General features: G+C 44.4%; 1 protein-coding gene across 21 annotated transcripts; it reads right to left on the bottom strand.

Annotated features, from left to right (window-relative positions):
* Positions 1-351: 351 nt before the first annotated feature.
* Positions 352-27,328, bottom strand: UBN1 (ubinuclein 1). 21 transcript variants are annotated; one of them, XM_026063871.1, is made up of 18 exons: positions 26,783-26,871; positions 26,201-26,411; positions 25,160-25,246; positions 24,069-24,164; positions 23,649-23,783; positions 22,838-22,941; positions 20,551-20,989; positions 16,895-16,965; positions 15,394-15,523; positions 15,052-15,170; positions 14,370-14,498; positions 13,234-13,377; positions 10,160-10,210; positions 8,930-8,972; positions 7,359-8,576; positions 5,731-5,983; positions 5,323-5,412; positions 352-2,741 (listed from the first exon to the last, which is right to left on the bottom strand). In XM_026063871.1, the coding sequence occupies exons 2-18, from the start codon at positions 26,204-26,206 to the stop codon at positions 2,689-2,691; spliced, it is 3,168 nt and encodes a 1,055-aa protein (XP_025919656.1). In that variant the 5' UTR covers positions 26,207-26,411; positions 26,783-26,871; the 3' UTR covers positions 352-2,688. The 21 variants fall into 21 exon arrangements, 16 of the variants coding, with proteins under 16 accessions (XP_025919656.1, XP_025919658.1, XP_025919649.1 ...); XR_003253175.1 differs by lacking the exon at positions 26,201-26,411 and adding an exon at positions 4,595-4,796 and having other exon boundaries at positions 2,648-2,926; positions 26,783-27,324; XR_003253177.1 differs by lacking the exon at positions 26,201-26,411 and adding an exon at positions 4,681-4,796 and having other exon boundaries at positions 2,648-2,926; positions 26,783-27,324.
* Between the last annotated feature and the right edge of the window lie 86 nt (positions 27,329-27,414).

The following is a 27,414-nucleotide window of genomic DNA, read 5'->3' as shown; positions in this document are numbered from 1 at the left end:
CAGGTCCATCTTGGTTTTAGAGATCAACAAAATAATTTTTACCTTTGTGAATGAAAGGAACACACAGAAATTACCGCTGTTGCTCCTGGTTCTGAACCCCAGATGCTTTTTCCAGCAGATGCAACTTCAAAAGTCCGCAGGAGCACATCCATTGAATAAGAATATGCAATTTTACAACCACAAAGTCTAGAAACAGAGCTATGATTTACTTACCATTTAGCAGACTTTAGTTAAAATGCTAATTAATTCATTAATCACTGAAGAAACAGATGATCAAGAGATGATCATCCAAACTAAAGCTACTCTTGAAAACAAATTCATGAAACTAGAGGTAAGGAGATGGAAAAAGCATTTTGGAAACTTTGAAACAATTTATTCAGTTGTTCTGTACAAGATTAACAGTTTTCATACCACCCCCACCATCTTCAGCAAGACAGTCCCAACACACACAAAAAAATGTAATAGTAGTAAACTGCAGCTCTTACACTCAAAAGGAACTGCCATACTAAGTAAGTGCTATGGGAGCCTCGCCTCCCCACACTGTCACGGAAGTGTTGCAAGTTGCCTTGTCAAGGCAGAGATGCCAGACTCCTGGCTCCCCATCAGCTGTCAGGGCTTTGCGTGGTTCTGCCTTGCTGTGACTCTGCTCAATACCATTCACTCATTCATTATAGCATGTAAAGAAAAAAATATCCCACAGAATTTCCACCAAATAAACATTTCCCTGAGGCAAGAGGCTTCACTAAATTCCTAGAACGAGGGCATTCTGCTCTGGCCATGCACGTGTGTGCTTCCCAGCAGAAGCATTCAAGTGAAAGCAAAGAGAGGGAGTAGAACCAGTACCTCAGGTCACTCGCTGAGAGTCCCTATCCTGCCAGGTGTTTAAACACTCTTTCAGCTACCGTTGAAAGTTGAGGGTGCACAGTACCTCTCAGGATTAGGCCTTCAACAGGAACCATGCGACATCCACTGCTCAGAGTCCATCAATAACCGCTGTGCTTAGTTTTACTAACGCAAGTTCTGTCTTTGGCTCTTTTGCTACAACCTAGGTATTTTTGTAAACAAATTTTTAATTCTGAGCTGCATTTGTTTAAAAATACAAACAATGTAGTGATCTTGGGAAATCATTTATCAGCTCAAATTGAAAACAGTCTATCTTGGATCTTACCAAAAATGGGGAAAACTAAAGCAAATATTTGCTGGTATGCTCAGTGTCAGCATCCTTCCCCAAAGCTCAAGAAGGAAGGCTGCAAGCGTTTGCTGGGAATACCAGTGAAGTCTATCAGTGGATCAGTGCTTCTGCTGCATAATTCAGATGTGGCTATGGGGGCGTGAGAGAAGAGACTGGGAGAGTGGAAAATCAAAACCCATAAGCTCAGCTGGAACCACAGTCTGCCCTTAGCTATGCACAGATCGAAAGGGTATGCTCAGGGATCAGTATTTAGGTCTAAGAGTTAAACAGTTAAAAATGAGATACCCCAATTCTAGATGGTCCCCATTCCTGCAGCTGTGACAAGCACATGATTCTAGTGCAGAAGTCATCCAGGAGAGCAATGTTATTCTCTGGAATTCATTTGAGTAGTAGTGACCTTGGTTAACCTAGATCATTCCCTCTGCCCACCAAAGAGATCATGACTGAAGACCCTAGGAAAGAATGGCTTTAGGGGAAGGTCTGGAACCCGCTTGCACAAACTCAGATAAGAACTGGTGCTCTTGCTGGATTTGGTACTGAATTCGCAGTTACCAAGACACCAYTGAAGTCCAGACAGTGCAGCTTTTTTTGATGTGCAACCATAAAAAGCTCTATTAAATTAAACAGAATACATCTTAAATACAGAAGGATTAAAAAAGGGTTGAGGAGCACACAAAATAGGGCTGAAATGTGTGTCATTAGTCCATTCTTGCTCCACCATAAAAGGCACTGGAATTATGTCTTCCTATACATGTGACATGCTGAGAAGTGTCCCATTCGATCCAATGCATTCAATGGTAATGAGGATAAAACTGAGCAGGAAAAACGCATCCCTTTGGAGGAAAAAAAATCCAAAGAACAAAAGAAGTAGAATTCTCGATGTTCATGAGTGCATCTAGAAATGTCTCTCTAAAGAGTCTTCCTTCTCCTCCAGAGGGGAACATCAGGTGGCTTGTTAGATTCACCACACAGGAAACGTTAAGTCCTCCAATTAAGTGTAGCACAGTTTTATAGTACAATTGAAAAGTTAGTCAAATGTCTTCAGAAAGCACTGGCAGTGCTAGAATTATCCAAGTAAATCCAAAGCAGAAAGAAGCACCTTTCACACCCTCCACTGGGAGACCAACGAGRTAACTGGACTTGGAGGTACTTGGCAGATGTAGACACAGGTGGGTGGGAATCCACCAGCACCGGACTTTCTGCAAGAAAGCCAAGCCACCCTGCAAGTCTAGCGCTTGCCAGTGCCAGGGAATGTGTGAAGGGTAGCAGCAATAAAACAGTGCTACAAATGCTTCTCTCATTAGGGCATGGCTCAAGGTGACCCTTTGTGTAAGGCCTTGCTCTGAAAGCCTCTGAGCAAATGCGCCAATGAGCTCCTTTTTGCAATTCAGTCTCTCCAGTTGTCGTGAGAAAAAGACACAGCCGGTATCCAATCTTCATGACCTGTTCCTCTTGGTTTTATCCTATGTGTGCTCTAGCTCCCCTCCTTGCAGATGTCACAACTTCCGCTGCTGTGCATTGGACCCTTTGCCATGAAGCTGAGAAGCATCTGAAAGAGATCAAAACCAAGTGGGAAGRGGTTTTGGCATCAGCTATGTGGAGCTGTGTGCAGCTGGGGCAGCCAGATCTCTCTGCACAGAAAAACCTACCTTCCCCTTCAGCCACGAAGGAATCAAGGGTAAGAGGAAGCACTTCAGAGACATCTAATAATTGGGAACAGCCCTTCCTCCGCACCTGGGTAAGAGCCATGGGAAGCCCTGAGGGTCTCCTGTGGTCTCCCAGCAAAAGCACCAAAGCATAGATTCAGATTGCTGGGAGGCTAGCTAGCCTAGCAATTTATGCTACCATGTACCCCCATCTAGAAAACTAGAAATACATGGTATTTGCTGCCTAGCATCTAAAGGTGGGTTCAAATAAAACTTAGTGGACCTTTGCCATTGCACTGAAGTCTTTGGGTGCCCACTGATAGCAACAGGATTCACAGGAGCCTAACCACTGAAGTAAAGGAAAGGAACAGATGTGGAGGGAAAAGAGAAAATGCAATGAAGAGAGAAAAAGTGAGAAAGTTTAAGGAAGCGGAAGTTATCAGGAGCAACTAAAACTAGCATCAGACTACCATGAACAAAGCACCGAGCAGGGTAGCAACAGCTTCTTCTCCAGGACCAGGACAGTTTACCCCATGCAAGAGCTCTGTCCCAGCACAGACCCTCTCTAAAGCAAGCAGAACCATTGCCACAGCACCAGCACACATGCACCTCCAGCAGCAAATGCAGCAGTAACAACACACAAGCAAACAATGGATGCTCTTTGCTCAAATGCTTTTTGATGAATGCTGGTATAAGCACTTTTGCTTAAGACATCAACATTTCCTTGCACCTGCAGAGACCTCTGAACACACTGGAGTCTACTCAGTTTTCAGACAGAGTAATACAGCTGTGGCCATCTATTTATACAGCCAGCCACAGTTTATTCCACAATAAGAAATTAATATATTTTAAGACCATGGTGGTCACTTAAGTATCTACTTTGGCATAGCACAATTGATAACATTCTCAGAAATGATAGCACTGAGCTCAACCTCCAATCTTTATGCAAAAAAGACCAAGTAAAGAAGAATCCAGTGTGCCCCTGTAGAAGCGATTTCAGTGGTCACTTATTTCTAGTTGCATTTCGTCTGCCCTCAGCTTCTGGCACTACATCCTGTCTGTCTAAAAGCAGCAGTCCATCAAAAAAATTCTTCTTCTATAAGCCGCAGTGGAGTCACCGCTCTAAATTCCCCCAAACAATGAGACAGAGAACTCCTCCTCAGTGTCACAGAATACCTTTCACAACCCTTGTTCAACTAGAAATCAAACATCTCGCTCTCCAGTAATTGCAAATTTACAAATCCAGCTTAAAGCAGAAGGCCTTCTACTCTTCCCTGTAGATCAAGGAAAGGTCTTTCACTCCAGTGATTGCTGCCAGTAGCTTCTTCTGCTGCTTCATCACATTGAAGAGATGTAACAACATGCCTCAGGCAAACTTCAGCAAAAGAAGCAAAGATGACGAATTCTTTGAATTTCCACCAGTACACAGCACTCTCTTCTTCCTTCAGCAAACAAGCACTGTCCTCAACAGTCAAGGGCATTTTGCCCCATGACTGCTCTGGGAGGCCAGATTATCTCCAGCAGCTTATCCACACATCTACTAATAGCCTCAGTGCCATAAAATTAAGCTAGCACATCCACTCCCAAATCAGACACATGTTGCCCAGTAAGAGAATCACTATAGGAGCAGGTGCTAGGAGAGTAGCACTGAACTGCACTGAAGAGACAAGGGATACTTGATGAAGAAAGCAGAAATAGCTGCAGCAACTACCCTGGGGTAAGCAACTGCCAGAAGCAGATAAGCCCAATCCTGTACCCTTGCATTTCAATTTCCTGAATGCTGCATGGACCACCTCACTTCTTTCCTTTCTCCATAGTGCTACCATGTTTCCACACACTCACAGCCCACCAAGTCACAGCAGACAGGACTCCATTTATGAGCAGAGAGGGTGTTCTTCAGAAATCTCGTCTTGTGCATTAGGTCTGCAGGCACCAAACTGACGCAGGAAGAGGCTTAACTGCAAAATCATCACATAGTCAACATCAAGTAAAGCAGTTTCCATTCACACTACAAACCTGTTGTGAGGGAAATGCAGGCAATTAGCTCAGTGCACAGATGCAAGACATTCTGGTCCGACACATTTTATGTAGGTCACCAGTGACAAAACTCCAAAAGCCAGAACATTCAATCCTAGGCAGTCATAGCAGACTGTACATAAACACACACAGCTTTAATCCTAGGAGAATAATTCTTTAGTACGACACAAACAGCAAAGCTGAGTACCTCCAGGAACCAACACTTGCTATAAGCACTGATGGCTCATCATTCCACAGCTGAACAAGTTTGCACTGGCTAACTAAACAGTAAAGGACGCAAAGGGCTAAGCCTAGCTTTGTATCCTGAGGAGGCTGAAGTTTTTAGCAAGGACCGCACCAGTCAGATGGTGTGGAAAACAACTTTGCTTTCACCCCTAGAATAAGCATCTGCTGAGGTACAGGATGACTCACAACGCAGAAGACAAACAAGACTGTCTGACAAGTTACCTGGCAAACTTTGCGGTAAATGAGTGGACAGGGCAGAATGTGGGAGTGGCGCTGCATGGTGGGGGCTGGAGTGCAAGCCAGCTAGAAGACCTAGAGAGAAAAACAAAGAAAGGAGAGGAAAAAAAGAACAAATACACATTGAAGACAGAAAGAAGCAGAGGAGCTGCGGCAGTTAGAGCTTATAGCTTAGCCTCCAGCTATTAGGACTTCTAGGATAGCTATGAGGATGTGCCCAAGGTYCTCCAAATGCAATTGCTAGAGATATAAATGCACGAACTACAGCATGAAGCAACAGCAAGAGAGATGAGTTTGTCTGCAATGGGTTAACACAGCAGAGCAATGGTGTTCTTGTTATTTGACAGCACAGGCACAAGTAACATGCACATGCATGACTGGGAGGGCACTCACTGTGGCCAAGGCCATGGTGGAAAGTTCCTGGGGCAGGTCCCGTAACTATTGCATCCTTTGACACTCCTGCTTTCGGGGAGGAGTCTGAACTGAAGGAGATGACATGAAGAGGGAAGGAATGAATAGGAGAGATAATACCTAAAGGGGTGGAGCTCAGAGCAGCTGGCAGCTTTGGATTGCTGGACTTGTAGGATGGAGACAGTACACTTAAGGAGGAAGAACTTGTTAGCAGCACAGCTCCACTAGTTCCTTTCTGAAAGGCAACAGAAAAGGTCAGTCAGGGGTGGAAAAGCCATGGCATTTCATCATTCATACTTAACAAGGAACTGAAAAACATGAAGAGCTCAAGAGTTCCACCATGCAAGAAGCACCCTCCCAGCCAGGGCCCAAGAGCTGCCAGCTGCTGGCCATCAGGAGATGCCCAGAACAGTGACCACCCAGCCACTGGATGCTATGTTCTTCTAAAAGTGACTGTACTGGATCTGACCCCGTCACTCCCTTACTCTAGAACTTTGCCTCCAAAAGACAGAGGAAAAGCCCAAGCATGCCCTATGATTTCCAGGAAGGAAGTGTCTTTCTAACTTCCAGCAGCATATCATTGCTGACAACTCAAGGCATCAAGGCTTGGTATACTCCTCTACCCAAGAATGTTATTTGCTTAGAGATCTACTCCATTGCTGAATGCTTTACAGCTATCTCAGTAACATACAGGGTTCAGAGGCTGAGCAACATAGTTTTCAGGCCCATTTAAATATATGCATTTAATTGCCCGGTGATCCTCTCTGAGCTTGTTCCGGGTGCCACAAAAGAAGGCAAATATGAGCAGCTGCCAAGTAATTAATATGACAGCATTAGAAATAATTAATTTTTTGTTATGGATGAAAAATAAAGCTCCTGTATCATTAAATACAATGACTGAATAATACAAGTCTGTATAGGTAACCCAGGAGTCCTTCACAAGACATTAAATCCCATTGAATTTTCAGATCCTGAATTTTGCAGTGTGGCACTGAGGTCAGTTCTAAACATCACTCCACTCAGTTACAGGAGTGATGGAGGAGCAACAGAAAGTGGCAAAGAATAACCACCCAAGAAAGCTGGGCAGGCATTTTGAGTTTACAGCACAATATCAAGGGTTAATTATTCAGTAGATCAGTAGTAAAAAAATGTGTCAATAATACTAAAATAATTTAGGAAAATTTAAATAAGGCCAAGTTTGCAGACCTGATTAAAAACAAAYTGGTAATTACAATTTCAGTTTATGCAATGATTTTAATTCTCATGGCAATTTGTCTCATAGCACTTCCTCTAGACCAAAACGGGAGCACTATTGTCCCCACAACTCACAAAGTCAGGCCAAGAAGACTACATAGACTACCCAGAAAAATGCAATATTTTGCTTATTTGTTACACTAAACTGAAAATGAAAGCTTGAATTCTGGAGTGCAAACCCGTGGCAACCACATCTTCATAGCCTACATAAGCAGGATTCAGACAGTCATTCAAGAATTTCAGGAACTTCTTTTGAAGTTACAACTTTACGGCATGCCTTAACAAGTTAGGAGACTGCCTGAAACAGTGCCATGTGTTCTCCCAGCATTAGGTTAGGCCAGCATATTCCTGCTTACCGGCACAGAGGTAGAAGATGCAGCGCTGCTAACAACAGCTGGCTTWAGGGAGGAGGTCAGTAACTTGGCCACCCCTTGAGTCCCCCCGCTAGAATCTCCGTTTGAACCACCAGGTGGGGCTACCAGAGTCAGCTTCTGGGAAACGGGTGTTTTCTTCACCGAGGAGCTTGGGGATGAGCGGCTGGATGCCTGGCCCGAGGAAGGGGTCTGCACACCAGGCAGCAAGCTACCAGAGGAGCAGCCCTGGTTTGCAGAAGTTCCAGATGAGGAACTGCTGGAAGAGGTCCCATGCTTGGAGAGGGAGCCAGAAACGAAGGGGGATTTGTAAGAACTAGAGCCACTTGAGTGTTTTCCTGTGTAGTTGAGAGACGACGAAGATGAGCCTGGGCTCTTGTGGGAGCTGCTGGAGGTTGGGGTGCTGCCTGGTGAAGCAGAGGAATGGAAGCTCTGAGCTTTGGTTGATGACTTGACCTGCTGAAGGAGGGAGCGCTGGGGCAGTGGGGAAGAGGACTTGGGGTTTTGCAGTTTGACAAATGGAGCCGGGGATGTGAAAGTTTTCTGTGGCTGGCTGCTTGAGTGAAAGACCTTTACCTGAGCACCTGGCACCGGGGTGGAGGTCTGAGGCCCGTGGCTAGGTCGGAGCAGGCTGTGGTGTTTCTGTTTAGACTGGTGTGCATCAGGAAGGATTTTGCTGGGAGAAGCTTGGCAGGAGAGCTCTTTGTAATTTGAGGTCTCTGTCTTTTTGTCTTGAGAGGACTGACCCAATGCCAGTGCCTGCTCAGCCAGGAAATTTAGAGGAGACTGGAGGGAACCAGCAGGAGGTGGTGTAGGGGAAGGGTTGGACTTTGGAAATGTCTTCTTCTCCTCTGAGGATGCAAGAGTTGGAACCTTCTCTGATGGAGCTTTTGGAGGTCCAGGAAGAGTAAAGTCAGGGCTTCCTCCTGCTCTGCTGTTCAGCACAGCCAGTTCTTTAGAGACTGCTTCAAGTGAAGATGTGGGATTATGAATTAAGTCCTCATCCAAAGAGTCATCCATGAAGGTAGCAGGAGTGCCAGTGCTGCTGGCTGCTTGGGCTGTCCCAAGGGACAAGAGTTCTCTGGTCTGGGCACTGATGCCCAGAGCTCCTCCCTGGGGCTCTGATGACAGAGCTAAGGTGCTGCTTGAGTGCATCAAAGGAACAGAAACTGGGATCTTTTTATCTGGTTTACAGGAAGATTCCTGGAACAAAACCACAACAAAAGACAGAGTCAGAACAGAGGCAGGGTTTCTCGCTGAAAAGGCAGTGAAAGGTTCCTAGTGTGGGGAGGAGAGGCGCAGTGGGCACGATCTGCACTTGATGGTCCCTCCACCCCTCCCAGCTGGTACTGCTGCTGTACAGCACCGCAACCAATGCCATCGATTTTAGCTGCTATTCTTGTAGCTCCCAAGCCCTATACACATTATCAGTGCCATTTCAGGGAACAACCTCCTTGTAGCTAATGTATAGGGGGCTCAAATATAGGCTCTAAGAAGGTAGTCTCTTGATTTTTGGGATATGTCAACCATGAGAACAAGAAAACAAAAGAACTCACCTTCACTTTCACCTTAGTGGGAGCCATAACTTTCTTCTTTGCCCTGTTTGAAAGGAGACAAAAGAAACATGGGCTCACTGAATGCCCTCAGGGAAGCACCCAATTAAGGAACACACTTGGGCCCTGTTAATGATGATCCACCGAGTCTTTTGCAAAGAACCAAGGGAACAGAGGCAGCATCTCAGGTTGCTAGGATTCAAAACTGTATGACATTTGTTGCTGCTCTAGGAAGCCCCAACTCCCACACAGGGGAATGAATTAGGGAGCGGAGCAGTCTTTGAAATGGTAGCAGAGCAGTGAAAGCACTCAACAGACACATCCTGCACCAGCTGCAGGGCTAGGCGCTACCACAGGAACCCACTGCTGACCTAACTATAGCAATACCCAGACAGAAACTGATACAGAGACTATATTGGAGAAAAGCTGTAAATTTCTTTTAGGTTCCCAGAAGAAGCCAAGGATCCAAAAGCATCTGCCAAATTCACGGAAAATAGATCACTTTATGTCTGGTCAGATGCAATCTCTGGTTCAAGACATCACCTGAGCTGCTGGAATTGTATGGCTGAGGGAAGGATGGCTCTATACTCTATTTCATATGCTCTCGCACTTTCCCTCATCCAACCAGTGCCAAGAACAGGACCTTCTGTCAAACAGACATCAGCCTAAGTCTGTATGACTGTCTACTATAGACTGCCAGCAAGATCCACAAGACTCTTTGGCATTAAAGCACCTGCCCAGCTGGATTCCGATGGCTCTCCTGATTTGCCACCCACAAGCCTGTTTTACCCACCTTCACTAGCTTGAGCTCATCACACCCCTCCTTTAACCAGGCAACAAAAAAGAGGGAATCCAGAATTCAGTAAGGACTGACTGAACAGGTAGCAATAATCACAGTGCTGGCATCACACTCCATTTTACCTTGATTTGCCTCCCAGGGACTAGAACAGAGGCCTGACTCCAGTCTGTTGAACAACACCAGGAGGCAACTTTGCTTCAGAGTTCTTATTTTATTCTTATCTCTGAGCCTACTGCAAGGCACCTCAGTAAGACTGTTGCTGGGAGACGTGTCACACACACAAAAACTCCTCTCCCTAGACCTCCCCAAATAAAGCAGCGCCAAACTATCTGATGGGAGCCAAGCAAGCTCAGGTGCTCCTGCATGATCCACCCAGACCCCAGGGAACGGAGTTCACCAGTTATCGCTCCAAAGGAATGCTGCGCGATACTCACAGGACTGATGTGAGGTGTCCATGTACACGCCTGCTCTCCTTAAACAGTGTCCTAAGAAGGGAAGAGAGCAATGAGAAGTGATATCCAGCAAGACCCAGTAGAGCAGCTGGGATCACTGGAGAAAGAGCTGCACAGTACAGCAGGGGACTTAGTGAAATTAAAACCACAGAGAGAGGAAACAAATATTCATCCCTTTTCCAGGAAAATCCTCTTGAACTCCCCCATTCAATTCCCTCTCTGGGGAGCTATGCTTGGAGGCGCTGGAGAGGCCATTAAGGCAGTTGCTGGACAATAACTAAGGAAAAAGCTCTGCCAGCTTAAAAAGCTGACAGTCAACTGGAGAGACAGTACAATCATTCAAGCTGGGTGTTACTGTGCCACAGCAAGGTTGGCAGATCATCCAAGAGCTCTTCACCAACTTCAAGGGAGAAAAGTTACCTTCCCCTGCCTCAAATACAGCAATAGAGTAATATGGATGAGGAGCCTTCAGGCTTTGCATGTCTCTGTTGCCTTTGTGTCCTCTGCAAACAGCTGAGGTGACTTCTTAAATCAGCACAACCATTTCTGTAACAATTGTCTAACYGCAACCAACAGAGCTTCATCCAAAATCCTGGACTACTGAGCCTACGTAAACCAGCATCTCCCACAAACACTATTTCAGCTAGAAGAGCTGCCACCCATCAGCTGCTTTCTTAGATGTCAGGGAGAAAAGCTCATAAAAACACCATCAGTACTGGCATATTGAATATGCTTTCCTTCTGTTACTAACACACTGAATTTTTGAGACAAAGACTTTTGTCATCCTTTTTATTTTAGTAAGCCAGCTTATTTTAACCATATATTCTGTTAATTGCCTTTTAGTGCTAACCAAGAAAACAATCATGGCAGGGCCTCTCTGAACACATACACAAAGTTGCCAGTCTGTCAGTCTTCAAGCTCCTCTTAAAAGATGAACTTCTGYGCTCTTGCTGACAGTGAATCAAGCTGACCTGTCCATGAAATTGTTTCTAATTTTCCTTGTGTTGACAATCCCTCCCCTCCTCTTCTGTGTGGCTGTCAGCCTACTCTCTGTCTTTAGACCACAAAGTCCCAAGAGGAGAAACCATTGTTCTTTAGCCATTGGAAAGCAACCAGGAAAACCAATTTTCTTCAGTCGTTCTCTAGTTAACTTTGTTGTAAGACTCTCCTACATTCAGTGAGATTCTTAGGGGAACATCTGTATGCTTAAGAACAGTTTCACCTACAAATAGGGGGAAAAGATTTTCACTTTTCTGTTATTCAAGGAAAGAGTTTTTAAAAATTGGCAAGCTGGAACCCCCAAGCTGGTAGTATCATCATTAACTAAGAAGGAATCTGCACCAATTTCCTAATTCCATCATTCAGCTCCCATACTGAGCAGCTCACTACAACCATGCACATTGCTGTATTCCATGTGCACATGCAACTGCAATAAATGGTCATGCATTTTTCCAAATGGATCTGTATTTTCCTGCTCACACTCATTGCCCTTACGAACTGGAGCCTACTTCTTCCTTTATCCCTCATGAATCCCAAACACCAAATTCAGCAGAGAAAAGAAGATAGTGTTGTCCAGCTCATTAAACACGAAGAGATACAGATTCCAGCAGTAGGACTATACAGGTGTCCTTTCTTTAAAACTATTGAGCAAAACAAAGCAGGCCTGCAGCTGATGACAGTCCTAGCAGAACGACTCTCTGCAATTTGCATGGCTCTCTGCAATTGCCAGCTCAATGGCATGGAGGATGGAGGGCATGAAAGAGCAGTGAAGACACAGGATGGCATAAAGAAAACTAGGCCCAATTCCTACTTATTCTGTTGACTCTCTGACATGTTTTCTGTAAGTCCCTAGGTCTCTAAATCCTTCTGTTTTGCTTTCTTTCGGGAATACTATAGGGTCTAGGGAAGACTTCCTAAGCGTCTGAAAAGATCCTTTGTAACGAGGTTTCCAGAAACCACAGGCCAGTCAGCCTCACCGCAATCCCAGTTCTAACTTGTAACCCACTTCCAGTGGCATCTATCAAAGGTCAGTACTGAGGCCAAGACTACTTAACATCTTCATTAACAACCTGGACGACAGCATGGATTGCACTCTCAGCAAGTTTGTGGGTGACATGAAAACCTGGGTATATGCTGAGGGCGGGGCTGCCATTCACAGGGACCTTTACAGGCTAGAGGAATGGGCTAACAAAATCCTTGGGAAGGTCAACAAAGACAAACACAAAGTCCTGCAGCTGGGATGGACTAATCCCATGCAACAGCACAGGCTGGGACTAACTGGCTAGGTAGCAGCCTTGCAGGAAAGGACCTGGGGGTCCTGGTGGACAAGTTGAACATGAGCCACTATTACAAGGGTGTACTGCTGAAAGCTAATCGTATTACGAGGAGGCATTAGCAAGAGTATAGCCAGCAGGTCAAATGCTTATCCCCCTCTGTTCAGCACTTGCAAGGTCACATGTGGAAACAGCGTCCAGCTCCAGGGCCCCCACAATACAAGAGAGATGTTGACAAACTGGAGATAGTCCATAGGAGGGCCACTAAGATGGCTAGGGAGCAGGGACACATGACATGTTCATGAGTGCATCTAGAAATGTCTCTCTAAAGAGTCTTCCTTCTCCTCCAGAGGGGAATATCAGGTTGCTCGTTAGATTCACCACACAGGAAATGTTAAGTCCTCCAATTAAATGTAGCACAGTCTTCCACTATCTGAAGAGTGTGTGTGTGTGTGTGTGTAGTCATGAAGAAGATGGAACCAGACTTTTCTCAGAGGCGCACAGTAAAAGGCAAGAGGGAACAGTCACAAGTTGCAGCAAGAGAAATTCTCATTGGAAATAAGGAAAAGATCTTATGAAGAGTGATTAAGTACTGGAACAGGGCCCCAGAGATGCTGTGGGAACCTCCATCCTTGGGATATTTTCAAAACTCAACTGGACAAGGCCCTGAGCAACCTGATCTAACTTTAAAGCTAACCATACTTTGAATAGGGGGTAGGACTAATGACCTTCCGAGGTCCCTTATGATAAGGAATCCCTGAGTACAACATGATTCTTGCTCACCTGGCCTGCATCCAGCCTTTTGGCCAGAGGGGCTTCACCTCTGCATCTAGGAAGGTCTTCACATAATCCTCCAGAGACTGAGCCTTATTCTTTTCAAGCTCATAGCCATCCAATTTAATCTTCACCAAGTGGCAAAGCAGCTCCCTGAAGAACAGGAAGATTTCAAATATAGTTACTCAGATCAGTTTTCCCAGATGAAGGTCATTCTGTTTATCCAGGGCTGGATGAATATGCTAAGACATGCCTGGCTCTGCTTAATTATTCTGGTTCAGACCATAACCGGCCAAGCCCAGGATTCCAAGTCCAGACATTCCAAACACCTTTCTAATAAAATCAACCCTACACTGTCTTCATAAGAAAGAGGAGGGGAAAGGCACATTTCTCTGTGTGTGTGAGTGCGCATGCGCACACGTAGATGCACTAGGGGAGAAAAGCCTTATTACCCCTTCCYGTACCAATATCCTGAAACAGCAGAGGTGGTAAACCAGTGCCAGAATTACAAGCCTCATTAACAACCACAGAATTGAACCTCTCTGCAACAATTTGTGCTGAGAGGCAATGAGATCCTGCAGGAAGTAAAGCTTTCTTTATTCTAAATGAATCAGCCATCCACGTAGCAGCACCCCACTTTGTTACAGAATAAGATGAAAAAGACAGCATGATTTATTCTCATTTTATCCTTTCTCACTCTCCCCTTCACCCAGCCTTCTGTTCTTTGTCAGATGCCTGGGTGTCAGGGGCAACAATCCCCATTACCTTTAACTGTTTTCACAACCAGAAATCTGGTCCTGTTAAGAGTCTAGTCTGTAGGATCTCAGAATTCAGATGAGTTCTTTCTTTTCCCAAAGGGCTGTCACTCTCTTTTGGCCTCTGCATACTGAGGCTTCTTATCACGTATCTCAGAGATGGCCTGTGCCTGAAACCAGGTTAATTTTGGAATGTATTTAAGATTCAGATTTAATAAATGCAGTAGTGCCTTCCACAAACAGCGCAGTCTGCCACAAACGTTCAAGTTGCCTGTTAGGACAAATGATCAGTCCTGCTCTGAAATCAAGATACAAACATTTGAATGCTTCACATCCAACTGCATAGAATAAGACAAGTCACAGTTCACTTAAAATCTAAATTGCACAAACCTGATTTCATCATTCCACTGAAATTTCTTTCGAGGTCCCATGATGCGCTTGCCTCCCTTTTCTTCATCGTCATCATCATCAGAGCAAACTCGATCTCGCTGCTCTTTGTCCTTTTCCTCTTCCAGCATCCTAAAAGGGAGATGGAAACAACATGGAAGTCATTGTCCTGGAAAGGTGCCATGATCACTTAGCCAGACTCAAAGACAGGATAAAATATCTCTGAATAAGACTGTTCAGAGGTCTCAATAATTGAAGATAACACATGGTTTGGAAGAGGGGCCTGAATCTCTTGCTCTAGCGCGCAAGCTGATCTAAGTGCTCAATGTTAAGGAATTTCTTGCCCCTAGTACTGGCTACCATTGCAAATCTGACAATGCACAAGAGAGACCACAGGACTGATCCAGCCTGACTGATCTTAGACTGCCATGTTCCTAATTACAGGTTTGGGCAGAAAAAAACACTTCAGCCAAGTTCTGGTCCCATCAGAGCTGCAGTAGTTGGCATCACCACAGATAGATAAATACAAAGAACACATACAGCTTAATTAGGCCAATTAATGCCTGTCATCAATTCTCAAACACAGGACAGAAATAGGAAGGAAACTTTAGGAGAGCAGCCTACAGCTCACATGGAACCTGCTGAGAAGAGCTATAGATGCATAATGAGCAAACGATGAGCTTACTTGGCAAATTTGGCCTGAGTATGGGCTTGGCATTCCTCCTGGTACTTAGCCATCTGCTCTGGCATGGCCCTACCAATGGCATCTTTTAGCTTCTGTAGAGGTTCCTTCAGTCGGCCACCCTAGAGTGCATCACAGAAAGAACAAGGTTGCACACAGCACGTTCCAGCCACGAGACCCCAAATCTGGCAGGTCAGAGACCTTGTCAGCTCTGAATCCACAGTGCTGGGGTGGCTGGCTCTTGTGCAGTGGAGGACAACAGTGCATAATGTAGAGAACAATTGTGCTCTGGAGATCAGAGGTAACAAGCAAACGAGATGGTGCTGTGCTGCCAAATTCACTCACCTGTTCATAGAGATAAAGCTTACGGGCACGTTTGACCAGAGTGTCCTTACTGCAAGGAAAGAAGGCAGCCAGGTGGGCGTACACCCCTGACCGGATCTGGCTGTTCAGCTCTCGGGTCTGCAGCTCTATGCTGAAGAATAAGACAGACAGAACATTGACCAGGAATCTGACATGGATTCTCTAGGCAATATAAATGCAATTCTGACGCCTGGCGAGTTGGACGCAGGGAGAAGAGGGAGAAAGCACAAGTCAAATTACACGAAGGTTCATTAGATTTCAGAATCAATGGACTCAAGCCCTTTCTCCCAATCTGTGCCTTTCATTCTGGTGTCAGAGTATCTTGAAAAGCAACAAAAGTATTTCAGCAGTCTCATTTATTCTGCATTTCTTCCTGGCAGCTGAGGTGCAGGAGTGTCAGGCAGTGACATGAGAGAAGTATATACTGCTTATATCAGATGCTACTGCAGTCTAATTCAGGATAATATAAAATAAAATGTTAGCTCTTGGGCCTGAACTTACTTCCCAGTGTAGATCACAGTAGTTTACAGATCCCAGTAGATTACAGAGGTTAGTGTGTGCCAAACCTGTCTACACAGTTATATATGACTTAAGAGACTAGCTTTTTAAAACCATATCTCAGTGGCAATACACTTGTAAACACCCCTAACTGATTTTAGCGCAAAGTCATATAGATCCATTTAAATCACTTCTGAAAGTGGTTAAAGTCACTAGCTTAAAAAAAAGATTGGGACTGGATTGTTTGTGCAGTCAGTGCTGGAATGTTAAAAAGTAGTAATCAACACTTGAAAGGAGTGGGAAACAGACTCCCAAACTTCCCTTCAGTAATTCCCTTCAAGTGCCTTGATAAACCTTAATAAAATTAAAGCCTCTGTGTAAGTATAACTCTAAGATGATCACAAAGCTGCATGCATTTATCAGCCTTTTCCAAGCACTTGAAGAAGAATGAAGCCATTATCAACAGCTGCATGAAGCAACACTGGCATTCTGTAGATGGGGGACTCAAAAATACAGAGCAATAATGGAGTTCCTTCAGTTTACACAGAAAACCAGTAACAGGTTGGGAACTGAACACAGCAGCCTTATCCCTGTGACAAAACATTCCATGTAGCATATAACTTAAATAGCAAAGAACATGCCTAACATCTCTGACAGGAAGAGATTTACTGTTCTTGTATCAAGCTACAGTCACAGGTCAAATGACCAAATTTAAGTACACAATATCAAGTGTTATCCTGAAAACAGGAGGCCTGCATACATCCCCTCCAACCTTCTCCTATCTCGAGTATATATCACATTTTAACAGAAAGTCATTCCTAGGAGACATTCATGTTATCCTAGGCATGTTCTATGTGGAAGACCTGCATGAGCAGATCAGCACAACTGCTAAACCTGCTGCTGAATTTATCAAAAAAAATGATGCTCTGTATGCTATTCTTTTTTCCCCACATTAGTCCCACTCCTTTTTCCTGGTGGCACTTACTCCAATATGATGTTGTTGATATCCTGAGTGAAGAATCTCTGTTTGCCTTCTCCTTCTGTAGCTCTGGCAGCCTTGGAAAATAACACAAGTCATTCATTCACTTACAGATACAGACAGGCACAAGTAATCAAATGTTTTTCAAGCCACTTCAGAAAGACTGTAAAACAAGGCACAGTTTCACCCCACCTATCTCTGCGCCTGCTACCCTACATGCTGCAGGTGGGCTAAATGCTGCAGTCCCCTGACGAAGCTGAGAGCTCACCGCCTGTGCCAGAAGGCGGACAGGACTGTTCAAATTGTCACCTGGCAATTCAAAGACCAAACTGCCAGCTAGCTGGGGAAGGGTTGAGCTTGGCTCACTGATGCTAACCACCTCTTCAACAGCTGAAGAGAGACACTGGGACACTAGCTCGAACCCTGTTTGATATATGCCCCAGGATGAATTTACCAGCTGCTTGCTTGGAGGGTTTGCTGTGTTTGATTGCAATGAATGACAAATGAGATACATGGTGCTCTGCAACCCTTAGTCCTCTGTTCCTGTCACTCTTTTTAAAGGCAGTGCACCAATTTAAATGAGAAAGGCTTTTGAGTGACAGGGATCAAAGGATTTTTTCAATAAGTAACTGAAGGGCATGGTGAAGCCCTAAATAAGTAGGGCACCAAGCTCCTGCTGTCACTGGAACAGATGCACTGGATGCTGCACACCTGGAAGAGGAGGGGAGATGAAGGAAAGCAAAGGAGGCCGGATTTATGTTGCTAAGGGACAGTCCAGCCAGAAGCATCACACACATGGGAAGATATCCTGGGAATGAAAAATGCACCAATGCTCAAAAGTCTCTAAATTAGTCCACATTAACCATGTCAAATACCATCAACCTGAAAGGTTTCCAATTATTCTCCTGCTTTAATGTTTCTCTCTTCTTCTAGGCTAATGAAGCACCATCAAGCCTGGAACTGGAGCCACTCTCTTGGCAGCAGGTGCAAACCTGTCTTTTGTTCCATCCAACACTATCACCAAACTCACAGGAAGATATCTGGAATTCCCCACTCTACAGAAAGTGTCGAGAGGAGGAGGAGCAAAGTCATCTTCTAAACCAAGGGACTGGCAGAAAAAGGCCAAAATGTGAATTGCAAACTGCAAACCTGCCTTGCCTATGCCCTTTCCTCTTACAGCTCCCTCACTTCAAGTCCAACAAGGCCATTTGAACTGGTAAGACCATGACCTGCCCACAAACCCCTCAGATTCTGGATTCTCCTGTCCAGACACACTCCATTTCCTGGGGCAAAGGAGACGGCTTTTTGGAAACTGGCTCACTTGGCATAATTCCCACAGGAAGAAGGGACAGTTCTAGGACATGGATTTAATTTCACACTAGAGCTGTTAGATTGAGTAATGTGAGCATAGAGCTTGCCCCTAGAACAGGAAAGATCATCCTAGTCATGCTTAATGAGGGTCAGGGATACTTATCACCAGGCTTTCTAGACCAATCTAGACACTAAGCTAAGAAACCAACAGAAAGAATAGTAGTCATAGGGGATACGTTATTTCCTATCACCACTATGGAAACTGAAAAATCCTGTTCAGGAAGCTCCCTAAACTATGACTGCAGCACACAGAGCTCTGCCCAAAAAAAAAATCACACCCATGAAAAATATGGCCAGTGGGAAAAATAATTCCAAAAGCTGAATAAGAAAGCAGAAGATTGCCAAGGAGCTTTTACAGTCTCTGCTGAGTGGTGCAAAACGGACGCAAGCAAAACTGGGGTTAACCACAAGGCATCACATCAAGTTAGTGAGTCCTTGCGTGGGAAAGGAGACCAGGGCATGATTTTGAAATCCCCTAATTTAAGGTTTCAAGGTTCAGGATGGTAGGAGATGAATTTATGCCCAGAAGTGATATTCCTGAAGTGATCTCTCTCTGCTATAGGTCATACACAGCTGGTGCTATCAAAAGGGAAGACTCAATACTAGGGAGAATCTTCAACATGACAGTTATTCTAGGAAGGAGAGGGTTAAAATCAAATCAGTTCAAGTGCAAAAGGAAATGCCTCAGGCTCCATTTAACCCATGGGATTCTCCTACCTGCTGGGATGGAAGATACCTGGTTCTCAGACAAAAGTATGGCACCTTTCCATTCCCACCTGCAATGAAGTTCATGTCCCCAAATCCTGACTGACCCAGGGGTTTCAGTTTGTTGAATCTTGCTTTTCCTACTTAATTTCTTATCCTAATGTAGACCATCCAGCAACAAGAAACAGAAGCAGGAAAATCTGAGCAGGAAAATCTGGGGGTAATCTGCTATTACACTATCTTGCAGCAGTATAATGATTAACGTGATATCAAGGGAGGCTCTGTAATATTCAGCTCTAACTCAGATACAGTTCAGAGGCAGCTTTTTCAGTGTTACCCATTAACAGTATGAACAGCATTCTTTTTATCAGACACATTTAGCTGTGGCAATACTTCAGTTCCTGTTTCTCTTCCATCTGCTCACGACCACTATACACATTTCAGATTTCTCAGCAGGATACAGTTATCTTTAATAGAAGCTTATCTTTAGTAACAGGAGTTATTAAATAACAGATGCTTAAGTAACAAGTGCTCTAAGATGACCTCCTGCCTCTGAAGGCAGAATACACCCCAGTGCAGAGGTATAAGAGCACTGTTTGGGGCTTAAAATCAATGTTTAAATGCAACAGTAGTAGCAGGACCAAAACATCTCAGCACCTGTTGACAGGCTCATGGTGATAGCACTTACATCAGAGAAACCCCATAGCAAATCTGAAAGCGTACTTCTTTGACACTCCTGGAGAGGGCTCCTTGACCAGCATCCAACTCCCACTTCACAACAGTGGCTCCCAAACTGGGCCACAGCCTTTTGGAGAAGATGGGCAAGTCCCACAGAAGTCCAGTTGCAGGAGGAGCTGCTAGTGGAAAGTGTTGGGATCGCTCCTCTAGAAATTAATATATCCCACTCCCTAAGCAGTACCACAACACTGACATATTAAAGATGGGAAAGGAACTCAAATTGCCAGCAACATAGCTCCATTCGGGTGCTGCCAAATTGTACCCATGCTTCACTGAAGGTCTCCATCTGTGCATGAAAGAGGAAACAGTTCTAACAAAACCTCAAGCCCAATCTATAGGGCTCTTCACACCTTCTCATGTTGTAGAACAGGTAACCCTTTTCAGGTGCACCTACTCATTTTACATACAGAATGCTGCGTGCTACTTCATAGATACTTTCCTGATCACTATAGCACATCAAAGCTATTACAATGGAACTTGGCCCCCAGCCTCTCTAGCACATATTTTAAGTCCATTCATGTCAAACTGACTTTGGAAATTACCTGTTGCATCAGGTCCATGCTTTGCCAAGAGATGTAAAGAAACCATACTGACAGTTGAACTCATGAGTGTTACATTCATCAGATAAGAAGGCCAAGGACCAGCACGTTGCCACTGTGACATCAGAGTATTCAAGAAAGCGACTTGGCCATAACAGAAAACAAGGTGATATAAAACTGTGCCCCCACTCGGCCCTGGAAAACTCCCGCACTGCAGCATGCTCTGTACCAAGCCACACGTGAACCCAGCAAAGCTTCCCCTCCTCCGATAACCACACAGTCTTGCTGCCTCCCAACTAACTGCCATACCTGAGTCAGTTCTTTGATGCGTTTCTCCAAAGGGGCTGGCAGTCCTTCTGGGAGGGATGGTGGCTGCTTGAAATCCTGTTCTAAGCCCACCCCAAGAGGATCACTCCCATCCTCCACATCATGAAAGGGACTCCCCTCTGGGGATTCACTGAGGAGCTTCTCCAAGTCTAGATCAGTTAATGAGTCCATAGCAGTAGCTGCCTGAAGCAGGTCATTATCACTGGCCTGACCAAAGAGGGAGAGCAATGGGTCAGACATCGTCTCCACCTCTCTTGGGGCTGGGGGTTCTGCTGGTGAAGGAGTCACCACCTTCGGCTCTTCGTCTCTTTTCTTCTGAGCTTCCTTCTCCTTCTGAAACTTCTTCAGCATCTCCTTGACACTAAGAGCTCCAGAGTATTTCTTTTTCTTCTTCTCCTTACTCGCATTTAATGCTGTAAAGCTATAAACAAAGAATGGAGGAGGAAAGAGAAATGAGAAAGAAATAAAACAAGATCAAGGAGAAAAGAAGAGGATACCTTCATCCCAGTTCACTTCAGCCATACGCATCAATCTTCTGGAAAACCTTAACCCCTTAACCCATTATACCAGGAAAAATAACCTACTGCCTCTCAAGGCCATAGCTAAGAGTTAAGGATAAGACTGAAAGCCTGAAACTTCAGCTGAAGTACCACATGCCCCACATGACAGAGCATTTTCATTCATTTAGTAATGTCTCCCCCCCTTTTTTTTAGCAACTTATCTATCAGGTGTTTTTCCATCCAGTCTTAATCACACTTAAGAATTTCAGTTCCTTTTCTGTAATCCATCAGGCTTTAAAAATGTATTTGTCTCGTAACTCCTACGCCAGATTTAATAACTATTGCCTGTGAAACAATAGTCGGCAAATGGAAAGAATTATGATGTTTAACATAACTACCCTCAAGCACATATTACTGTACCAGAGGAAGCATTACCAGTCTGTCAGAAACGAGCAACACTTGAGGATACACATGAAACTGCTGTTCTGCATGCTCCTGCCTCTCAAATCAACTTCACAATTGTTTTGAGGCTATTGATTCCATTTTAAGGTATATAGCGTAGCTTTCCTCCCCACAGCAATTCTCTCTCCATCTGTGACCCTCTATCCTAGTGACCATAAGGTAAAGCTCTTCTCAGCTGTGCAATTTGAAATTGAGGGGAAGAGGAAAGATTCCTGTGAGAGGTTCATCACCTGTGGAACTGCTCACACCAGGGACAGGACTGCCTCAGTACAGAACTTACTYTGGCGTACAAGTCCACTCTCACTCCAGAGAGGTAATGTACCTTAAAACTTCTCCACCAAGTTATGTTCTTATTTAATCATTTGCATTATTGTAGAAAGGAAGAACTGGAAATACACAAACAATTAATGCAGAGGAACTGAAGCTAGAGAGAGTTAGTGTGACAGCAGCTGATCATACTTGATGCTTCTTGCCTCTATTAGAGCCAGCACAGCAAATTCCCTTTCCTTATTCGCTACTGAGGAATCACACACTGGTTGTATCATGTCAGACACGTGGGTTTGATGCTGCCAAAAAGCAGAGCCAAGCATGAAAAAGGAAATTCAAAAGAATAGTCACAGGAAGGAGGAGAAATGCAGGAGAAAAATGCAGCAAGAGAGACAAATGCAGCAGATACAGAAATCAAAACAAAGAGGCCAAGCAGACCAAAGCAAGTATGGACCAATGGAAAAATGAGAAGACTCCTAGAGACAAGAATAACCACTCACATTTCTGGCACAAAAGGAGAGAAACTCCAGAAGTTGAGCACTCATCCAAGAACCATTTTGGGCAGGAGTACAAGCTATTGGTGAGGGATGGAAGCAACACGCAACTTCCTTTCTGCTCTGGATGCCCATGGCCTTCCAGCCTCTTTCTCCCTGCTAGCCAGACACTTACAGCTCTGAGTTCATGCCTTTGCATCCTGCCTTTCCCTCCCCAACTTCCTCCCAGTATTCACTATTTCTCTCTTAATAGTGTCCTATACCTGTTCCCATCCTTACTGCCTAAACAGGACTCCAAGAAATAAAAGCACTTCAGGCACCTGCATCCCTCCCTGCTCTGACACTCTTGCTGGGGAGCTGTGCTCTTTTCCAAATCATGAGTCTTTGTTTTTTCCCTTGAAGCTCTGACAGTTTATCTGTTGGTGTTTATGCAGCGTGCACCAAAGCAACCCTCTGCTCCAATGTGTACTACTGCGGCATAACGAATGCCACCTGTAGCCTTAAAGCAAGGTGACAGGCAGCAAGCCTCCCCCTATTCCTCCTTACCCAGCTTTTGGGAACTTGGACTTTTTTGATTTCTTTTCCTTGTCATAAGAATCATCTTTCTTCTTCTTCTTCAGTTTTTCACCGCCATCTTTCAATTTCCGCTTCTGGAGGGAATTAAAACCAAGTCAGAATCAAAGTGTCCCCTGATCTTGGAACTGGAGAAGCATCCCCAGAGCCGCTTCGGGCCCTTCACCAATAATCTGAGAACAGCTCATTCCCTAATGGGTATATTAACCCAAACTGTATACATGTATCACCACAGATCTGGCACATACGGTCTTCAACATTTCACCAGTGCACCCAGCTTTTACACTAGAGAAGATCCTATCAGTAAAGGTAAGGAACACTAAGTGTTCCTACTGTCTCCCCTCTCAATCATATCACTTTAGCTTTATGAAAATGTGGCTTTCTCCAAAAGCTTATTACCGCAGAACAGAGGCACTAGCTTCCCAACAGTCTTTCCTCTCCAGCACACCTCAGATGAGAAACAGAATAACCCTCTAATATTTCTTGGCATCCCAATAACGCAAAACAACTCTTCAGGGTGACAAGGGGCTGCCCTTATTTCTACTCTAGGAACCAGGGAACACCATCAATAGTCTTACACGTGCCAGACAAGCTTCATTTTACTCTCAAATATGGGGATAGAATGGGTTTTGAAGAACCCATTTGCAAGACTCTACATCCCCCCTCTATTCCATCCCAGCCAATCCACAAATCCTTCTCTCGTTTGTATTTCAATATTCTTTTCATGCAGCAAACCCACCAAGCTCTAACTTAGGGAATACTCCTAGAAAGCTGGCTTGCTGACCTTGGGAGTTTTCTTCTTTTTCTCTTTAATGTAGTCATCTTCATCATCAGATGCTTGCCGAAACTGCAGTGTTCCTGAGTTGATGTAAAACCCTCCATACTTCGTAGTTAAAGAAGCTGGAACAAGCTCATCATACTGGTAATAAAAAAGAACAATCTATTGACATTGTGTGTTTTGTTATTTTATTCTGTATTTGAGCTACTTGGAGAAGGGAATGGGACCTGTGCCTCCCAAGAGCAGATGTGTCCACAGCCCAATCTATTAACTAGCATTCTTCTGTCGTACAGTTGCCCCAGGACTTCTCATTACCCAGCTCTGGCACGTTCCTTGCTTGTACTGAGTTAACATTCTCCCCAGGCACCAGTACAGTCCCCCCAGGCACCTGAGTTTAAYCACCCTTGCACCTGCCCAAGTACTCACTGCTTCAGAATTATCAATGAAGGAGTCAGATTCGTCGTATCCATACCCCATATCAATCAAGTCCTCAATACGGTCCTTTCTACGTCTCTTGCCACCCTAAGCAATAAAAGATTGATGGTTGCTCATCTCTCATTTCTAATTGTCACAGGAATAGCCCTGATACAGGACGCATTCTCTCCAGTATAGACAAGAAAATGAGTTCTTTTTCCAAGCAGCAGTAGAACTAAATAAGCGTTAACTCATTTCATACTGTAATCTAAGGATACAGTAAATCCAGTTTTAGGCCTTGTCATATGGAACCAAAAATGGTGCAGACACATGAAACAAAATGTTGACCTAACAGAAAATCTTTGTGACAGGTTAGCTTTATGCCAGCAAACTTTATGTTGAATCAGGTCTGCACCCCTTAGAACTTTCTGCCAGGGCAGAGATGGATTGCCCTTCCATTAACTGCCATAAAGGCAGTACAAACTCTGTATTACATGCATCAGATGTACACACAGTGCATTAAGATGCCCGATAGGTCAAATTCGTATTGCAAGACAATTCAGCAATTCACAGATCCAAAAGCACCAGTTGTAAAAAATAAAATATCGTTTTGTTGCCATCTATAGAAGTAAAATAAGAGGAAGAACAGCAAGGAAATAGGTAAGAAATTGGATAAGCTTCTCTCACACTACCAAGCTCAGCACTGTCTTAAGGGTAGTAGAGTTACCAGAGCATTTAGACACTTAACAGATTATACTGTGCCGTGACTGCAAGAGCCAGAAATTTATTTCTGTTTAAAATATTAAATTTCATATATTAAATTCATTACATTAATGCCATTTGCTACTACAAGTGAGATTGAAATTCATTTTAATCAGATTGTCATCTGATTTAAGAATGTATCTGGACTATTTTAGTATACCACAGCCCTGAGACAAAAAAGGAACATAGAAAACAGCACCTTCCAGCCAAGATAAAAGATTGCACGAGAATAGGAACATAAGAGCTAATGACCTTTAATTTCTATTCAAGTACTACTGTTTGAGAGCTGAGCATCATTATTCATTCTAAGGAACAACAAAATATAAAGAAGAAAAACATACATATTTTTCTTCAAACTTCCTAGCAAGAGCCTCCACTTCAAGCCTTTCCTTTTCTTCATCATTGAAGGGATCAGCAGACTCTTTCCTCTATAGAAACAAATAGAGACAAAATCATCAGAATCAATCCTGTCACAGTGCCACAAAAACCTATTCCACATGCATTAAATCCATGGCTAGAATATCCAGGCAGAACCTCAGACAATTGGTCTTTAGTATGGTTTTCTGAGAGTGATGTTATTCTCAGAATAAGTCAGCCAGAAACAAGCACACAAAAAGGAAGAGAAGAGAAGAGAAGAGAAGAGAAGAGAAGAGAAGAGAAGAGAAGAGAAGAGAAGAGAAGAGAAGAGAAGAGAAGAGAAGAGATCAAGCTTCTTAGAGACAGAGATAAAACACAAAAGTGTAATGAGTGGTATATTCCCTTAACTCCAGTCATGCTCTCACAGAAGAGAGCAAGAAGATGATGAGACAGTACCCTGTTATCAGTCTCCAGGTAGTGCTTAAGTCCTTCCTCTTTTTATAACTGCTGTCCAACAGCTGATGAACAAATCTGGGGCACAACCCTTCCCTCCCCCAGCAGCTCTTTGCTTCACATGAACGCTCTTTGGCAGCTAGAAGTCAAAAGAACTTGCTGTTACCCTGTTCTTTACTGCATATCATTTCTGCAACAACTCCTGGGTGCTCTTGAGACACACACAAGCATTTATTGCCTCACTATAGTCTCTAGATTTTGGGGCTGCTCTCTCAGCTAGTTCTGTAGGTACTCTCTGCTGCTCCTGCCTCACTCAAAAGAGCAATATGAGATTGTCAACTGACTGTAAAACAGTTCTGAAGAGCAGCAGGAAAAATGACTAGAATCCCACCAGCCTTCTCAAGCATCATCACCCTGATGTCATAAGCAGCAGCGGCAACGGTGCTGYGCTAGGAAACCAGAGCTCCTCCAYGTCACAGTGTGAAAAAATAGTATTCTTTTCTAAGTACTTTTTCATCGGGGGGCAAAAAAAAACTTAATACAAAATTCAGACACTACATAAATTGGCATACCATCATATCCTGAAAAATTTCTTTCAACAGGCAAGCAGAATTGTCAGACAACACCTGAAAGCATCATATGCATCAAACAGGAACAGATACCAAGCCCTGCGGTGGAAATCTTCACATGCAGTAGACGGACATCCCCCAAAAGATACAGACACCCATCGTAGAATAAACATCAAGGTCTCTCTTTTGATACTGTCTGGAAGACGTGTACTTGCTAGCAAGCCAGATACAAAGAAACACTTTAGAGCAGGCAATTTCAAACTGGATCAGCATTACTTGACAACATGTGCCAAACTCTGCCAAGAACACATCACCTACTCAATGTGAAACTCTGGAGAAGACAAAGTAATAAGACAGTGTGGCCTGGCAGCAAGAACACATATCCAGTCATCAGATGCCCTGGTTTCTAATCCCAGCTCTCCTACCAGCTTGATGTTTGACCGTTGACCAATCATTTCACCTCTCAGTGCCTCGCAGACAACACACAACCAACTCTCATAACTATTAAAAAAGTAATACTGCAGAAATTCTTGAAATTTTCAGACAAAACATACGCTTCACCACAGGCCAAAAGAGGATACTTACCTTGTCTCCTGAAGAACTACCTTTGGCTTTGCCTCGACTAATCTTCAGAAGGTCTGGGTAGAAAAATTCTGGACAACGTTTGTGATCCGGCTCGAAGAGAGTCAGTGTGATTCGAACTGCTGCTGCAGCCGGTTCAGAGTCCTGGGGATGTTCTGCATCATCTTTGCGAGGCTTTTTCAAGAAACTGGAGCTCAGCGGGCCATGGAGAGTGGTGAACTGAACCCGGCGGGGTTCCGTCATGGCGACAGCCCAGTCTTACCAGTTCTCACGGCACAGTCCCCATCGCATCAGAAAAGTTCTGCCCAAATCGCATACRTACACACAAGAGGATTTCACTGCCTAGTTAAGGATATAGGAGGGCGTTGGAAGCGGAACGAGTTACTTGATTTTGAAGTTTTCTTAGGAAATGACAGGGGCTCGTGCTGTTAGCGCTTGCTGCAATGATGAAAAGAAGAAAAGAAGAAGAAAGTCAGTCCTCAAACCGGAGCTCCGTCCGAGGCTGCCAGTCCCCTACTTTTCTACTTCTGTCCATCCACCGCTTTCTCCCCAGCGCCGCACAACGCCGCGTCCAGAGGCGAGGGAAGCGCGGCGGGCTGCGAAGCCGAGCGACCTCCGCGGCACGGGCGGGCCAG

This window comes from Apteryx rowi, unplaced genomic scaffold (assembly GCF_003343035.1).
Source record: "Apteryx rowi isolate R43461 unplaced genomic scaffold, aptRow1 scaffold_202, whole genome shotgun sequence".
In the NCBI taxonomy this organism is placed as follows: domain Eukaryota; kingdom Metazoa; phylum Chordata; class Aves; order Apterygiformes; family Apterygidae; genus Apteryx; species Apteryx rowi.
This window is presented reverse-complemented; position numbering and strand designations above follow the sequence as displayed.